This window comes from Pleurodeles waltl, chromosome 6 (assembly GCF_031143425.1).
Source record: "Pleurodeles waltl isolate 20211129_DDA chromosome 6, aPleWal1.hap1.20221129, whole genome shotgun sequence".
In the NCBI taxonomy this organism is placed as follows: Eukaryota; Metazoa; Chordata; class Amphibia; order Caudata; family Salamandridae; genus Pleurodeles; species Pleurodeles waltl.
Genome location: NC_090445.1, coordinates 1,456,798,697 through 1,456,817,877, shown reverse-complemented (window position 1 = coordinate 1,456,817,877; position 19,181 = coordinate 1,456,798,697). Strand labels below are relative to the sequence as shown.

The 19,181-nt window shown below is 45.1% G+C and overlaps 1 protein-coding gene across 1 annotated transcript in view; it reads left to right on the top strand.

Annotated features, from left to right (window-relative positions):
• CABCOCO1 (ciliary associated calcium binding coiled-coil 1) overlaps window positions 1–19,181 on the top strand; it is a 186,485-nt gene that overhangs the window by 39,560 nt on the left and 127,744 nt on the right. Inside the window, exon 3 of the mRNA XM_069242513.1 lies at window positions 3,097–3,266. Within this exon, the coding sequence (XP_069098614.1) occupies window positions 3,097–3,266 (170 nt within the window). The remainder of the gene's footprint in view (window positions 1–3,096; window positions 3,267–19,181) is intronic.

The window sequence follows — 19,181 nt, the reverse complement described above, 5'->3', positions numbered from 1 at the left end:
AAGATCTTAAGCGACTATGTAGAAAGAGATTCCAATTTACATTATAAAACAATATTATATACTGGCTGCAGGACATAATCATAAGCAAAGTGGTTCTGTTACAGTATGTAATTAAGCCTTGTTTGGATCGGTCTGGTTTGAGTAATACATCATAAGGTGCAATTACCAGCAGCAATTTAAACATTCAATGTCCAAAGGCAATTACTATCAAGGCCAATTTTATTCTGGTCATTACACAGAGCGCAGGCGTATAGCCCGCTTATATACGTTGCTACGGAGTGGCATAACTTTGCTGTGGGTAGTCTCTGGAAGAACCCTGGGCAACCCTGCACTGCCTTATCTTAGCCTGCTTCAAGAATGGTAAGATGTATACAGACTCAATGTAGACTAGTATTTACAAAAAAGGATAATGTGCACAGTGCTTTGTGCAGACTATCCGTCGGAGGGCGAGGATAGAAGAGTGGCAGAGAAAGTGGCATATATCGGGTACAGCACTAACAAATAGGTAGTAGTGTTCATGGGTAATCTAACCAGCAAATACTTGTGTTGTGTATTAATCACTCATAGAAGATACGACTCAGTAGCAAGGAATGTTCTAATTTGAGCGTGAGCTACAACCATGAACAGACCAGATTTTGTTTGCCATCTTTTCCTCTGCACATCTATCTAAGAATGCTTTCACCAGGTGTTTCTGAAAGCTGAGCCTGGAGGTGGTATGGTTCAGAAACAGCTCATCCAAGACCAGCCAAATACAGGTCTTGGATATAAATATGAAAGCCAGGATATTTTTTAGCTTTTTTCCAGAACCAGGCAATCAGTCAGAACTGCACGATTTAGTGTTGTCTTCTCCTTTGTTCATGTCCTTAACCATAAGAGTAGGGGCTGCAATCTCATAAAATCACTTATATGCTCACGCCCAATTTCCATATGCTATATGTAACTGCTGGTATATATGGGTACAGCAAGCAGTCGTTTTATAAACCCATTTCCACTTTCCCCAGCCTCGGCTGATCACAAATGCCCCAGACATCTACACCGTAGGTTGCACTGGTGCGGCATTTGGCGGTATAGACTTCCAGCAGCTTTTTAATGGGTGTGCTTCTTAATCCATTAGCAAAGCCTAAGACTGCTTCTGTGCTCCTAGCTAAGGCAGCTACCCTGCCATCTTCAAATGTTCGCCAGATCAATATATCATCAAACAGCACTCCCAGATAGAGATGCGATGGAACCCTACTGATCTTAGTTCTGTTGACCAACAAAGTCCTACAAGCCCTAGCACGATGACCGAAAACCATAGCACGAGTTTTAGACTGATTAACTGATATATCTAAGTTGGACATAAAGATGAAAAATTGGTCTAATAAGTGCTGCAACCCATTTGAAGTGCTTGCCAACAGAACAGTATAATCTGTGTATGCCAATGCCGCTATACAATGCCTGCCTAACATTGGACAATCAGTGTTGATACTCAGAGGATGCTTCTCCATATCATTGACATGTAGAGAAAAGAGAAATAGGGCTGGCATGCAACCACGGTCTAATCGGAAACTTTCTGTAATTTCCCCTGCTGGGCCAAATCTCAGGCTTGTAGTGACGTCCACATAGAGTTGCCTCAGAAAGTCTATAATGGCGAGCTCAACCCCCATCTCACCCATTATTGCCCAGAGCTTTGACCTATTGAGTGAGTCAAAGGCCGACCTTAGGTCCATGTAGGGTACATAGAGGTTGCCCCCGTTGACCAGCAAGTATTTGTTTATTGCCATGTACAAGTTAAAGCATTGCATTAGCTCGGAAGCCAAACTGGAGATCGGAAAGAACGCTGTTGTCATTGGTCCTAGTTTTCAAGTGCTCCAGTAGGACCCTGCCAGCTGTTGAGTTTATTAACGATATGGCCCGGTAACACTTTAGGTCGTCCTTAGATCCTTTTTTAAAGATAGATACTGTTATTGCATGTGACCATGCCTTAGAGGGGCCCACGTGGAGTGCAGCCTTGAAAACATTGGTCAAATGAGAAGCCCATAAAGATACATTGGCCCCAAAAAGATCAGCTGGGATCCTATCTAAGCCTGGCACCTTCAGTGCAGGGCACTTCTTAATGGCCTCTATTACATAAGAGACCCCCTATATCTAAATTGCAGAGGGGTTGGACTAAATTAACTCCTAAAGGGACTGTTTCACAGAACTTTTGAGTTGAAAGCTACCCTGCCCCAAAGAATCCTCCATGGCGGCGCTGCTCGCAGCACCGCCATGTGGATTCCGACTCCCTTCCCGCCATCCTGCCGACAGGCATGGGCAGTGCAGGGGCCCCCTAACAGGGCCCCATAATGATTTTCAGTGTCTGCCTAGCAGACACTGAAAATCGCGACGGGTGCCACTGCACCCGTCGTACCCCTTCAACTCCGCCGGCTCCATTCGGAGCCGGCTTCATTGTTGAAGGGGCTTTCCCGCTGGGCCGGCGGGCGGCCTTCTGGCGGTCGCCCGCCGGCCCAGCGGGAAAGTCAGAATGACCGCCGCGGTCATTTGACCGCGGTACGGTCTTCTGGCGGTTCCCGCCAGGCGGGCGGCTTCCGCTGCCCGCTGGGTTCGGAATGACCCCCATAGTCTTAGATTCTTTATACATTTTATACCTGCCATGAATTCACAAACAATTCCAAGCACACTCCTGGCAATCTGTCGCTGACACACAGAATTACTTAAAGGTGTTTCTATTTAAATACATCGGGAATAAATTACCATATGTGGAAGTAAAACATCGAGGTGTATTTAGACTACGTTTTTTGTCTACTACATAGAGGGCTCATTTTTCCGAGAGAACACCTCGACTACAATATCTTTATATATTTCGGGTGTTTTCTGTACGAGTAAATTGAACAAGTACTGCCAGAAAAAGTTAGTAATAAAAGCTGATAGCTGTCAGTAAACATATTCCTAACATCAATGTTTTTGGCTTTTAAATATGTTTAAATATGTTATGGCAGTTGTTGCTGCATGCTCCATGTTTGCACTTATAACAATAGTAAAGTCATGTTTTAGAACCTTGAATTCAATGTAAATTTGTAAAACAAAATTTTCTAATATTTATCTTTTTTCTTCTAGGATACTGGAAGAAGTCTTGAAATTTAAGCAACCTCTGTATAATTTATATGAAGCGGTACTGCTGGACTACTATGTCTCGGGATTCTGGTGGGCTAAGGACGTCAAATTTGCCGCCCCACAGCTATGTGGTTTCATGACCCTACTGCATTCCTTGATGGTAAACCTAGAAAGTAAGTAATTCAACAAAATACAAATGCACATGTGGCCTAAATACTGTACAGGTGAAGTTATATGCATATAAATGAATTACATGGTCTAAAAGCATGCATGTAATACATTTGCAAATTAGCTGTCTTTTTCTTAGATTGTGGCTCAAATAATGGACCTTTCAGGATATTGACTTTTTAGGGCATATTTTGTTTACTTGTCGTTACAGTCAGAAAACAGGAGAAGATAAACATTATCAATAATTTTCTTGCACTACGATGGTGCTCTAAGAAAGAGAATACAGCACAGACCACTGTTCTGTAGAACAGCGAAATCAGTCTCATGCACATAACAATGTGAGAAAAAAGGTAAAAACCTTAAAACAAACTTAGTAAAAATTTAAAGTTTATGAGTCTGCGCACTGTGACATTGCCATTACATGCCACTATGGATGTGCTGTGTCCCTAAAACTGTACTGTGAATTGCTCTTACACAACTGGTTTATTTAACTTTCCAGTAAGGCCATGGTACCTTGGTGCAGAAATTGTGCCAGTGCCACTAGAGGTAAATGCTATATGGTGTCTGCGGTGTTTTTTATATGGTCCAAATACACAGCAACATTTTATGGTTCCAGAAAGCACTGGTGTGTTCATGATGGACTGCAGGTTAAAAAAAACTGCTGTGTCACGTGGCAAGGAAAATAGCTTTGCCATATATGAAAAGCTGCTTTTATACACTAGCTAATTCACCCTTAAAGTATGCTTTATAAGCCTACAATATAGTCCCCTCATTTAGCATTTTCAGTTGATTCTCACTATGTTAAGTAAAGTTATCAGGAAGCTGAGCTATAAATAAAAGCCTCTTTTCACTATTTTTGCTTGGGCAATTACTAGAACTTTCATTGTTTTTCCATTTGTTTATAAAAATATAATTCAATAATGAAAGTACATTTTTGATAGGTTTGAGGGAAAATAAACTTAAAAAACTGTACTTTGTGCAGCCTGAAGGCAAACTGACTTATAATGGGTTTGCCAAGTATCCCAACTACAGAGATTGAAGAGGGATGCCAGACTGGCTGTTTAAGACTCTCTTCCTGGAAGACACAGGTCTTACCTCTGGGAGCAGGACGGCTGAATTGATATCAACAGTGACCATCAAACCATATGGTAGGAACAACTGGCAATAGTTAGGGAAATGGAGATCCCATGAACTGAAACTATTTCTGGCCTGCACCACCTTAGAGTTTTTACTGGTGCTCCAGGCAGGAGGGAAATCCAGTTCATGTAGTAGGAGAGGGAAAGGCAACTCATTTCGATATGGGAGTAACTAAAAGCAGACACAGTGAGCTGGCTGCTGGAGAAAGGATAGGACCAGTTTGGATAAGAGGCTCTGTGAAGCTTTGCAATATACTGAAAAAGGAAAGTCTGAACAAAGTGGTTGGGTTTTGGTGGGAAAGTTGTTAGGATTAGGTGTGGAGAATCCTTCCATCACTGGCTAGTGCATCGGATACGCCTGGCACCTCATAACCACCTTATCAGAACATTCATGGACCCGGGAAGAAACATCTGGAAGAACACAGATGTTGTCTGAATGTCAGATAAAGAGGACTCAAGGATTTCTGACTTCCTCTAAAATCCAGGGTCAGGAACTGCTCTCCAGGGGTCAAGTGGTTTTGCCTCCATTTGTTCCTAAGTGGATGTAAAAGGCATTAAGTTCTTGCTGTGCTAAAGAAGGCACAGCTGACTTCTTGAGTGTAGGAAAGTACCATCTTGCCTGGGTTGTTAGCCCCATTTTTACTGTATGTATGTTTGTTTTTGTCTATGTGTCACCCCAGTGCTCATAAAGTATACCCTGTATGTATTCCCTGTGTGGTGCCTAACTGTATCACTGAGGCGCTGCTAATCAGAACCTCAGTGTTTATGCTTTCTCTGCTTTTAAAATTGTCACTGCAGGCTAGTGACTAATTTGACCAATTCTCATTGGCACACTGGTACACCCTTATAATTCCCTTGTACATGGTACCTAGGTACCCAGGGCATTGGGGTTCCAGGAGATCCCAATGGGCTGCAGCATTTCTTTTGCCACCCACAGGAAGCTCAGACAATTCTTACACAGGACTGCAACTGCAGCCTGAGTGAAATAACGTCCACGTTATTTCACAGCCATTTTACACTGCATATAAGTAATTTATAAGTCACCTAAATGTCTAACCCTCACTTGGTGAAGGTTAGGTGCAAAGTTACTTAGTGTGTGGGCACCCTGGCACTAGCCAAGGTGCCCCCACATTGTTCAGGGCAAATTCCCCAGACTGTGTGAGTGCGGGGACACCATTACACGCGTGCATTACATATAGGTCAATACCTATATGTAGCGTCACCATGGTAGCTCCGAACATGGCCATGTAACATGTCTAGGATCATGGAATTATCCCCCCAATACCATTCTGGTATTGGGGGGACAATGCCATGCATCCCCGGGTCACCAGCACAGAGCCCGGGTACTGCCAAACTAACTTTCCGGGGTCTCCTCTGCAGCTACTGCTGCTGCCAACCCCTCAGACAGGTTTCTGCCCCCCTGGGGCCTGGGCAGCCTGGTCCCAGGAAGGCAGAACAAAGAATTTCCTCTGAGAGAGGGTGTTACACCCTCTCCCTTTGGAAATAGGTGTGAAGGGCTGGGGAGGAGTAGCCTCCCCCAGCCTCTGGAAATGCTTTGATGGGCACAGATTGTGCCCTCTCTGCATAAGCCAGTCTACACCGGTTCAGGGATCCCACAGCCCTGCTCTGGTGTGAAACTGGGCAAAGGAAAGGGGAGTGACCACTCCCCTGACCAGCACCTCCCAGGGGAGGTGCCCAGAGCTCCTCCAGTGCGTCCCAGACCTCTGCCATCTTGGATGCAGAGGTGTGAGGGCACAATGGACAGCTCTGAGAGGCCAGTGCCAGCAGGTGACGTCAGAGACCTCTCCTGATAGGTGCTTACCTTTCTCAGTAGCCAATCCTCCTCTGTGGGCTATTTAGGGTCTCTCCTGTGGGCTATTCCTCAGTTAAGGAATGCAAGAGCTCACCAGAGTTCCTCTGCACTTCCCTCTTCGACTTCTGCCAAGGATCGACTGCTGACTGCTCCAGGACGCCTGCATAACAGCAACAAAGTAGCAAGAAGACTACCAGCAACATTATAGCGCCTCATCCTGACGGCTTTCTTGACAGTTTCTTGGTGGTGCATGCTCTGAGGGCTGTCTGCCTTCACCCTGCACTGGAAGCCAAGAAGAAATCTCCCGTGGGTCGACGGAATCTTCCCCCTGCCAACGCAGGCACCAAACTTCTGCATCACCAGTCCTCTGGGTCCTCTCTCATCCAGACGAGCATGGTCCCTGGAACACAGGAGCTGGGTCCAAGTGTCTCCCACAGTCCAGTGGCCCTTCTGTCCAAATTTGGTGGAGGTAAGTCCTTGCCTCCCCAAGCCAGACAGTAATCCTGTGTACTGCGTGAACTGCAGCTGCTCGGGCTTCTGTGCACTTTTGCAAGACTTCCTTCGTGCACAGCCTAGCCCAGGTCCCCAGCACTCTGTCCTGCATTGCCCAACTTACTGAGTTGTACTCCAACGTCGTGGGACCCTCCTTTGTGACTCTGAGTCAACTGCTGTCCTCAAATCTTCTAAGTGCCTGTTTCAGTACTTCTGCGGGTGCTGCCTGCTTCTGTGGGGGCTCTCTGAGTTGCTGAGCGCCCCCTCTGTCTCCTCCTCCAAGGGGCGACCTCCTGGCCCTTCCTTGGCCCCAGCAGCACCCAAAATCCTCAATGTGACTCTTGCAGCTAGCAAGGCTTGTTTACGGTCTTTCTGCGTGGAAACAACTCTGCATCCTCCAGCACGCTGTGGGACATCTTCTGACCAAAGGAGAGGTTCCTGGCACCTTCCGTTGTTGCAGAATCTTTGGCTTCTTCCACCCGGAGGCAGCCCTTTTGCACCTTCATCTGGGGTTTAGTGGGCTCCTGCCCCCCCTGGACACTTGCGTGACTCTTGGTCCCCTTCCTTTACAGGTCCTCAGGTCCAGGAATCCGTCTTCAGTGTTTTGCAGTCAGTTGTTGTCCTTGCAGAATCCCCTATCTCGACTTTACTGTCTGTCTGGGGTAGTAGGGTAACTTTACTCCTACTTTTCAGGGTCTTCGGTTAGGGTATCTTGGACACCCTTAGTGTTTTCTAACAGTCCCAGCAACCTTCTACACATTACACTACGCCTGGGGTCCATTCGTGGTTCACATTCCACTTTTGGAGTATATGGTTTCTGTTGCCCCTAGGCCTATTTCTCACTATTGCATATTGCATATTGTGATCCTACATTGTTTGCACTACTTTTCTAACTGTTACTTACCTGATTTTGGTTTGTGTGCATATAATTTGTGTATATTACTTACCTCCTAAGGGAGTATATCCTCTGAGATACTTTTGGCATATTGTCACTAAAATAAAATACCTTTATTTTTAGTAACTCTGAGTATTGTCATTTCTTATGATATAGTGCTATATGATATAAGCGGTATAGTAGGATCTTTGCATGTCTCCTAGTTCAGCCTAAGCTGTTCTGCTATAGCTACCTCTATCAGCCTAAGCTGACAGAACACCTCTAATCTACTAATAAGGGATAACTGGACCTGGCACAAGGTGTAAGTACCACAAGGTACCCACTATAAGCCAGGCCAGCCTCCTACATTGAGATTGACCCTGAGAGAGCCCTGGCTAGAAGGAGTGCAACTCAATAGTCCTTGTTTTATCACCCACTCCTGAAGTGGAGGTATTTACACAGAATAATTGAATCAGAAATATCATGGACCAAAGTATTGTGTCAAGAATACCAAGGATAGAAATATCATGAAGGAAACTTTATATAGGAAACCAAAGTTTTGCTGTATTTATCTCCACATATATGTACCTTGACGATATATAAAATATATCGTCAATATTAAAACTGTACTGACTTATTTGCACTTACTTTCTCGATAGTGTGGCCCTCAATATGTTTGACACAATACTATATCTACACGATATATTTGTTTCCAGTATTCTGTCAGTGATCCAAAGTGAATGCATTTGTTGACTGAGCCCCAGATCCAGCTAAAATACCAGACTCAGCTTCTGAGTAAATCTGATCATCAATATAAATGTACTATTGCAAGATAATGAACTGTTGCAAGCAAGGCAGTAGAAGCCAAGGGTGTCACCGTCTAAAGTGTACCAGATCGTTCTAAGAGGCATCTCACATGGCCCCGTCACCAGACGAGGGTGAGGCAAAATGTCGCCTTTTCTATGTTGCCAAGAAATCCTCACAGAGGCCTCTTACCTTACACCTCTGCTCAGAAATGACCGAGAACAATTTCAGAACATATATCCGAGTCATAAAAATTGAAATAAATGTGGCTATTTTAAGTGAGAAAACAAAACATGCCCATAAAGAATACAGGACAGTGTGACACCTTTGTAAGACATGTAATTTATGGGATATATAAATATTTTTTTTAATCCTTCCATTGGCGTAAAATGTAAAGGGCAGACCCCAATATAATAAATCCGAGCCTTATGTTATCAGTAAACATTAAAATGTATGTATCCTCACATTGTTATTTGAGCTTCGCCACATACTCAAAAATGAAAATTACAGTGTGATAAGCTTTCATTGACACGTTACATTATTTGAAATAATAACGTTTTTTACTTTAATGTATAAAGTCTGTTTCAGACCTGGAAAACAGAAATGAAACCTAGATTTAGAGGCAGAGTTGCGGTATTTGTTAATACTACAATGCTTACCTTAAGCTGTCAGGAAGTAAAATCTAGTACAAACCACCCTCGCCACGCAGTCGAAGTACTAACAACGCTACATTTTACATTGAAAAGTTGTGAAATCAGTGCAATAGACACTACCTGCGCAGGTGCACATAGCTTTTTATCATGAGCTGAAAATGCAACTGAAAGCACTACATATTCCAAAAATAAGAACCTGCTCATTGAAGGAATAATGTAAAAGTTGGGCTGACACCTACAAGACTGAGATCACATCACACCAACAGGAGCAGTGTCGTTCAAGAAGATAACTGGTCAGGTTATGTGGGATATTTGGTACTTACCTCTGCTTCACTTTTACTTTACACTCCAAATCTCAGTAGCATAAGAGCACTTTTGCTGGCAACAAGGGTTTATTCACTTGCGGATGTGTTTCAACCTTTGCGCCCTTCTGCTCATGTGTCGGCCTTCTTGTATTACTGCTGGCTGTTTGTTGCTGCCCCTGCAACTTGATGGTACCCTATTCCCCTCTGTGATGAGTGCGCTGGAGAGTAGTAGAGGGACATTCACCTCTCCTATCCGTCTAGCTTTCTCTCTTCACTCGCTCATGATCTGAATACTGTGGCAGCGGTAACTTCGTTTTTTAATATATTTTATTGGCAAAAGTGTTTGTGGTGTGATCTGTTGTATTTCCTCACCTCTGTAAAGATGCAAGACCCATGCTGCTTACTTTTTGGAACATTTGCTCTGTTTCAATGATTTACAACAGTGTCCATTCCCATTCAGGTTTTATTAGTGTGGTATGCCTTTGTTTTTCCACTATTTGCCAGTCCTGCTAAAAGGTCTTTGACATTTTCACTGTTTATCCTACAATTTTTGTCACGTGAGTGTTTTATGTGCTAACTGTCGCGCACTAACTTGTTTATTCAGCTTCACTTCTTTTCACGTGAATCTGAGATTATTGAAGTAAGCCATACTTTACAGACAGAATACGAGAACAGGTGTTCAAGCCTTCCGAGAACTGGATGTTATTGTATCATATGCTATACACTGCAGTGGTGTTGGCAATTGTGAGAATAATTAGCTATACATTGGTGAGAACGATAAATACAATTATTTGACACTTATAATTGAATATATTATTGCAATAATGATGACTATGTGAGGTATGTTTTAGGACTGCCATTCCTCTACAAATGTATGCGTCTTCAATTGGCCCTTATACCAATCAAAGGCACGATTGCCTGAGTTTGGATGTGGCCCATTGATCTACACTTGGTAACTGCCTTCTGTTTACAGGTTGCAGCCTACCAGACAGCACAGCTGTCCAGTTTGCTAAAGGCATCTTGGGGACTTTCAGAAAGTTGACATAGGAATGCATTCCACTTGATGATTACCATCGGCTTTGTTGTTTGTAACTCACACTTCTGGCTTTCTTTTTGCTGGGTTTATTTGCTTTAGGCTTTTCAGATTCTGTTTTTCCCTCCCCTTGCCTAACCCATGTTTTATGCATAGTTCCACAAACTTGCTTTCTGCTAACAGGCCTCTAAATCTTGTTCTTATCTCATCATACTTGCTGTGCATTTAAAGACCTAGGTCAGATGTCAGGCGCTATCTTCCAAAGGTGAAGATTTATGTTACAATCTAGCTGGATACAGGTGGTAGGAAAGAGGTTTTTTCTAGCACATGACAATTTTTAAATGAACTGTGTAAGTATTTCAGAGTATATCAGAATTATGAATGCACAAATTAAGCTCATTTTTTGTTACTCTAAAGTGTGTTGGAAACAAATATTTTAATATGATCAAAACAAATCTTTAAAATAGGTGATGCAATTCCTGCACATTTTTATCTGTGCACTGTATAGTTTTATTAGTAAAACTGTATGTCTGCACAAATATAATGGTCATTTCGATTGAAAATGTGTTTTCTGTAATGACACCACACCATGAATACTCCACTCTATGCCACTCCACTCTGTGCACCACTCCACCCACTGCACTCTACTCTGCACCTCTCCACTTTACAGCACTCCACACCACTGCACTCTGCACCACTCCACTCTGTGCCACTGCACTGTACGCCGCTTCACTCTATGCCTCTCTACTCTAACCTGTATCACTCTATTCTATGCCAATGCACTCATAGCCACTCTACATCACTGCACCCTTTGTTACTGCACTCTGCACCACTCCAGTCTAGAACACACCAACCTACTCTGCACAGCTCCACTCTACGACACTGTACTCTATGCCATTCTGCACTCTATGCCACAGCATTCTACGCCAATACACTCTACACCAATGCACTTTACTCTGTAACACTCAACTCTGTGCCCCTGCACTCTACGCCAATCCACTGTATGCTACTCTAATCTACTCCACACCACTGCTTTCTATGCCACTGCACTATAAACCGCTTTACCTTCGCCATTACACACTATGCCCCTCTACACAACTGCATTCTAACCTGCACCACCCCACTCTACTTCACTGTACTCTGAAACAATCTACTCTATGCACTGGACTCTACATCACTCTACTCCACTCTGCGCCACTGTCCTCTATGCCAATCCACTCTACACATCTGTACTCTGTGTCCCTGCAATGTATGCCACTGTACACTACTCTGCATCACTGTACTCTGCACCACTGCTCTAGCTGCCACTCTACTCCACTCTACATCACTGCACTCCGGCACTCCACTTTGCAACACTGCACACTCTGCCACTGAACTCTCTGCCACTCTACTCTGCACTACTCCACTCTATGCCACTGCACTCTGTGCCACTCAACTCTACTCTGCACTCTAACTCACTGCACTCTATGCCACTTGACTCTAATCTGCACCACTGCCATCTGCATCTCTCAACTGTATGCCACTCCACTATGCACCACGTCACTGAACTCTATGCCACTAAACTCTATGCCATTGTACTCTACGCTATTCTACTCTGCGCCACTCCACTCTGCACCACTCTACTCTGCACTATTGTACTCTACTATGCACCACTCTAATCTTCGCCACTGCAAATGGTGGTGCTGCCCATGTTTTTTTAATCTTTTTATTAACATTCCTGTTGTACTACTGCAAGTGTTTTTTAAAACACTAAAAACACATCTACCAACACTGACATGGGCTGGGAAACAATCTAAGATCAGATGGGATACCCTCACACTTACATACTTCTGTGGGGGCTCCAATGCGCCTGACTTTCACTTATACTATCTATGTGCACAAGCACATTCCACACGTTATCCAGTGGAATATGATGATGCCCATCCCATCCCACTCCAGCCTACACTGCCACATAAAAGGGAAGGAATAACACGAACCAGAATCAAGTGGTCCATTCCACAATGAGGGTCTCTCACCCCTCAATATCAGTAACTAGGGAGGGCTCAGCGTTGAGACTGCTTGATAATGCAGGGTTAAAAAACTATGGACAATGCATATGTTAACAGCACCTTTATCACCCTCAGCGATCTCTCACATACACAGCGGCACAGCTTGTTACTGATCTTCACATACTATCACCTTAGCGCTCCCCTACACAAGTTCTGCCACCAATATCCAGAGGAACCCCCTACACTCTGTGTGATACAAACCCTGCTCACTAGCACCACACACAGAAGCCTGATTACTAAACTTTATGATGCAGCACAAACAGACAGGCCTAGGACCAGAGATAATTCACTGGAGAATTGCGATGCTGTCCTGGAGAGGCCGCTGACAATGACTGATTGGGAAGTTTGCTGCATGCAGCTGAACATCCTCATGTCCAATTGCAAAGCATAATACACTTCAAGTACCTGCACCAAATGTATTACAACCTGTTAAGTTAAGCAAATATGGTCTGAGAAGGGATACATATTGTGTGTGGATATCAGATGCAGATTTTCTGAACCTAGCTTGGCATTGTATTCCTGTTAGAAGATTCTGGACTCAAATTGCAGGGGTTCTAGTGGATGTGGTGTTGGAATCGGCGTCCTGCGACCCTGAGGTGTGTTTGCTGGGACTGGTCAAGGACCAGCAACCTGCCAGACATACATTTGTGATACTGGCTTTGTTGTAGAGAGTTGGACTGCACTGGGGCAAATGATCAGTACCAACTAAACGTCAATGATTGTCGGGCATGACTCACTGTAGGACCCAACTGGAACTCTACGCGGACGAGTTGCCATGACCATCAAGACCAAAAGACATTTGGGTTCCCACCACTATATATCTTTTGTCAACTCCAGATGGGTCATAGGGGGCAGTGTGTCTACGGTGATGCAATGCTTGGATATAAGGTATTGATGTTTGTATGTTGTTCTACTTCATTTATTTATAAGTGGCACTGGTGAACAAAATATGGATGTATTTCTTGCTTGTTTTAAAAAAAAAGTAAATAAAAATAATAATCTGCACCACTGCATTCTACAATGCTGCATTGTACATCACTGAATTAAATGCCACTGCACTAAATGCCACTGCACTCTATTCCTCCATACTCTGAAGTACCTTATGCCTATGTCCTCTACACCAGTTAACTCGTCTGCACTCCAGTGTATGCCACTCTACATGAATCCACACTATGCCATTCCAATACACGACTCTCTACAACTCCACTTTACAGCACTTTACTCCACTTTTCTCCATTCCATTTTGACACTCCAGCAAATATGAATACATGCCAATATCGAAACTGGTGTTTGATTCAGCAAGTGCAGTTGCAACATCCCAGGCAGACTGTGAGCCTGTGCCGGTTCTCTCCAGCCCGGCAACTATGTTGCTGGACTGGAGAGAGCCCGGGGCGCATGTGTGTTTGGCCGGCCCAAGACGGCTGACCAAACATACATGAGCACTGAGGGGGAGTGAGCACTCCCCCTCGTTCCCGTCATAGCTCGTGGCCCCGCCCTTTTACTACAAAAAGATAATAAACATAGTTTATTTTCTTTTTGTAGTAAAAGTTTTGCAACTGCTGCTGCTGGCAGGTGGGCAACGCTTCTCCGCCATATCGGAGGATTCGCATCTCGATTTGCACTGCAAGTTTTCCCGAACTTCTGTACAATTGTTAGAATGGGCGTGTCATTGTATTCTCATGAATATGAAATAGCTGCTCAACTCAAATACTGGCATAGGCTGTTCTTCATAATGTGCACAATCCTGTTCCCTTACCATCTAGTAAGTGTGTACAGTATGCTCAGTACGTTAGTTTCTCAATGTTTTTTTGGAGACTCTTAAAGCCTGATTTATAGTTTGCCAGATAGGTTACTCCAAGGCAAATGTGGTGGATATTCCTTCCGCCGTCCCAACGTTATGGTGCTGAGCACAATTCTCTCGTGGCACTATCGCACTATTTAATGAGGGCTGAAAACCTCATCGAGTCGGAACTGTGGTTCCTGAGCATTTTAATTTCAGCACTAGTCACTGACCTGTTCGGGCCACTATCTGTGCCTTTTGAGAAAGGAAAGGTATTTTGTTTCAGCTCCCCATTTAAAGCAGTCTCAGTCAATGGCATTGAGAACTCATGTCGTGCCAGCAAGGCTCCAATTAAGGGCCCAATGGATACAGTCACAGGACTGGAGCGGGGCTACCATCCCTTGTTTGGCCAAATGTGGTATTTTGGGCAGAGACGTTACCGTAAGGACAGTCGTTATGCAATCCTTCTTCTTTTTGGAGTCCGGTCACATTGCAGGTTATATGGAGAGGATGTGGCTAATGGACAAAGCTGCACACTTTGGAGCTGGGGAACCTGGTTTGAGTCTCGGCGTCGGCTCAGCATTCTGCGATTCTGGACAAATCACTTAACCTCATTGTGCCTATCAAAAAATGAATGTGTCTTCCTGTAGCGTAACTGGTGCTCATGTAAAGAACTCCAGTACCCTTGGGTCAATTTGCCAACATACTGTACTGTTATAGAGCAAGTCGAGAATTTCACTCAGGTGAATGCTAATTGCTCGAACACTCTCCCTGTGTGAAAAAGGTTTCGAGGTGCAGATGATGCTGGTCACTTATGGCTAGAGAGATAGCACTGAAGTGTTACACAAAGGCACAGTAATGATCTCAGTTGGCCTTACCCTTAAGTTGACCAGGTCTAAAATATTTTCTTAGCTATGTTTCAGAGCGGGAGTTCACTGGGTCGCACTCCACCACAGTATGCAGACTGACGCTGACAGACGAAGGTTCAAGCTAGCCTGGCTGATGAAGGGTGATACCCTGAAACCGGTCCCAGGATGCTTGTTTCTGGTCCAGGGAGGGCCTGGCCTGGCAGTTCGGGCTGGACTGTTCCCATGGGGAACAGGGTCAAGAGTGATTTGCATATGGCTGGGTCTGAGCTGGAATGGCAGGCAAAAAAACGGATGGATTAAACCCAGATCTGTGACTGGGGGTGAATGTTTGATTTGTTCTACATTACGTCCATCTTCTGTTGTTTTTGCGTTTGTCGCCCCAAGTGGGAAGGGTATGCCCAGACGTGGGTCCCGTGCTTGCTATGCCACCAGATTCAAGCTAGCCTGGCTGATGAAGGGTGATACCCTGAAACCGGTCCCAGGATGCTTGTTTCTGGTCCAGGGAGGACCTGGCCTGCCAGTTCGGGCTGGACTGTTCCCATGGGGAACAGGGTCAAGACCGATTTGCATATGGCTGGTCTGAGCTGAAATGGCATGGCATGCAAAATAACTGATGGATTAAACCCAGATCTGTGACAGGGTTTGTTTTCCATTCCGTCCATCTTCTGGTATTTTTGCATTTGTCGCCCCAAGTGGGAAGGGTATGCCCAGACGTGGTTCCCATGCTCGCTATGCCACCAGATTCAAGCTAGCCTGGCTGATGAAGGGTGATACGCTGAAACCGGCCCCAGGATGCTTGTTTCTGGTCAAGGGAGGACCTGGCATGGCAGTTCGGGCTGGACTGTTCCCATGAGGAACAGGGACAAGACTGATTTGCATATGGCTGGGTCTGAGCTGGAATGGCATGGCAGGCAAAAAAACTGATGGATTAAACCCAGATCTGTGACTGGGGGTGAATATTTGAATTGTTCTGCATTCTGTCCATCTTCTGTTGTTTTTGCATTAGACAAAGGTTCAAGGCCATCGTCTGGGAATAGATATGACTTGGTGTAAGGCAAACAGGCGGTGCCTTAATGGCTCGCCTGGGGGATCTAGGGTGGGCCGGTTGTTTGCATGTAGTGGGCCAGCTTGATAGGATATAGTGAAAAGACTCCACAGATGCAGGTAGTCTCCCATATCTTACAAATCAGTTATATCACTTATCTTCGAATCTACAACTGCCCAGAGGTAAATGGAGTGGATATGGTAATGGGAGGCCACCAATTTGGCGCCTGGGCCCAGGCGCTGTTCTAGTTTGCTATATTCGTGCAGTACCTTTAAAGGGCATTATGAACAACATACTTGAGTTCGGGGTGGAAGGGCTTTTCACCAAGAAGAGAGATAAGAGATACAGGGGGTCATTACGACCTCGGCGGTCTTTGAAAAAGACCGCCGAGGCCACGGGAGACAGAATACCGCCATTGCCGGCGGTGTTCCTGGCTCCCTATTATGACATTTCCGCTGGGCCAGCGGACGGTAACAGTGTTACCGTCCGCTGGCCCAGCGGAAATGTCACATCAACATTGCTGCCGGCTCATAATAGAGCCGGCGGCCATGCTGATGTGCAGCGGGTGCAGTAGCACCCGTCGCGCATTTCACTGCCCGAAATTCGGGCAGTGAAATGCGCAACAGGGCTATGCCTGGCGGCCCCTGCTCGGCCCATGCCAAGTGCATGGGCAGTGCAGGGGCCCCCAGGGGCACCCCAAGTCCCCTTACCGCCAGCCTTTCAATGGCAGTGTGTACCGCCACGGACAGGCTGGCGGTCGGGGACTCATAATCGCTGCCCTGGGGATTATGACCGCCAGGCGGAATCCTGGCGGGAAAGTGGAGGGGCCGGCGGTATGGCCGTGGCTTTTCCGCCACGGTCATAATTGCTGGCAGAACACCGCCAGCCTGTTGGCGGTGTTACCACCAACTTACCGCCGGCCGCCAGGGTCGTAATGACCCCCACAGTGCACTTCAGAGTGCAGCTCAGCAAATACGGCTTGAGTAGTTAGATCACAGGAATAGGAAACAAGTTAAGCGCCTCAGAACGGCAAGAAGTTCTGTTACGGTACTTGAGAGGTTAAATTCGATTACATCCGACCGAAGATGGTGTAAGAAGTAGCTGTGACCTTAAATGTCTGAATCTACAAAGTACTCTTATGCTGAGCAGTGTGACTATCTGAATCAAGTTGATTTTACCGCTTGTGATGACGAGCTTAGTTTGTTTGTCATGGTGTGGTGTTGTAATACCAACGTGGCTAGTCCCGTCCCCGTGCAAACCAAGGTGTCCTTTGCGAAATAAGCGGCGACGTATATGAGGTTCATAAATGCAGGGTAGCTGAGCTGTGTTTGTGGCGCATATGTTACCTGTAAGAGAGGGGTACCAATTTTGCATTTTAGGCAGACGTAAGCAGTTCTGATAACCCGGGGATGGCAGCCTTCTACGTCAAACAGGAAGGGTTAAAATTGAACAACAGATGTAATATACCAGGATATCCCGGTAGATATGATGATTATAAAAGTGTATTGATATAAACGTGGAGCCAGCCAATAACCTTCAACTTTCTCTCAGTTTTTTCATAATTAAAGAAGGGTACACTGCTGAAGTGGTTAAAGGAAATCCCAGACTTCCTCAAGAACCCCTGGAATGTTAAATGGTTTATGAGAGATTAAGATGGCTAAGAAGGCATACAATTTGCCAACTTCCTCAGCATAGCATTATCTAAAAGTTTCTGGTGCAAACTAAAGCTAAGGTTGAGTCCCATGATGCCAACGGAGCTAAATTACACGTAATACCCTGAAAGAATAAAGGCAAATGAGGTAGCCAGCGGACAGCGGCCCCTTGTCCATGATCACATTTGCCCAAGGGGTGCATTGGAGGAACGGTGAGAGTGTGCCATAACAAGGCCACTGGAGATAGGCATTTCAAGCAGCCAATCTCTTACTACATAATTATAGTTTTGCAGCATCTGCCACATAGCCTATATCCTACATAACCAGTTTCAACCGAATAGTCACTAAAGTATCTACACACAGCGGCAGGTCATGTCTGAAGTCAACTGATCACCTGGCAGTCGAATGAAGTCAGTATTTAAGTACTGCACAGATATTATAGAAATTAAGCTGATGACCAGACAAGGTTAACAATTGCAAGGTGGTGAATAATTGAGTAGTACGGCCAAAAAAGGTAACATTGGGAGGCATACTTGCTATTTTCTTACTCCATAATTCCAGGGCACTGCCCAGATCATATTACTGCTCCATTCTATCACCGCCTGTCAAAGGCTATTCCTGATGCAGGCAAGGGCAAGAATATACAAGACTTTCAAGATGGAAGTCATAGCTTCTGATTGGGTCTTTGTCACAAGTACAACATGTCAAACCCACCATGTCTGGTGGGTACAGTGCTGCTTGGAGATCACCAAATTCAATGAACTACCTCCAGTGATTTCCCTATAGCTGCACACAGGGGCAGATTGACTTAAAATTGGAATGGGAGTTCAGGGTCCAATAAGCAGGCAGATTAGCAAATGGACAAGGATTACAGAAGAGATGGCTACTGCTCAAGCTATAAGGATGCATGAGTACAACATCATACTCCATTCACAAGTCACTAACTACAAAATCCATTGCTTCTGGTTTGTATTTTTCCAAATGCAAAGATACAAACTCACTAATCTTTGGTGGTACGATCACCAAATACAAGGAATTTCTTCGGTTGCCTCTCCATAGCCACACACGGGCAGATAGGCTCAAGTATGGGACCAGGGGTGCAGGGTCAGATAATCAGGCAGATTAGCAAATGGACAAAAGATAGCAAGAGAGTCGGTTACGTGCCCAGTAGTCCTCAGTCTAAGACAACACATGGGTACACCACAGATTTCTGGAATTTAGCAAATCCAGCTTTTCAGTTAGTCAACCTTAGGCAGGCCTGGTAGCAGCAATTAAAGCTCGCAAATAAGAAACCTCTGCAGACATAGTAGCATGGGACGGCCATAGAGCAATTCCTGCTAAGGACCGCAGGAGAGAATGGACCAAGTCTCAGGTAAAGCTGCATGTGACAACCAAGGTCCAGTAGAAAAGACCGGG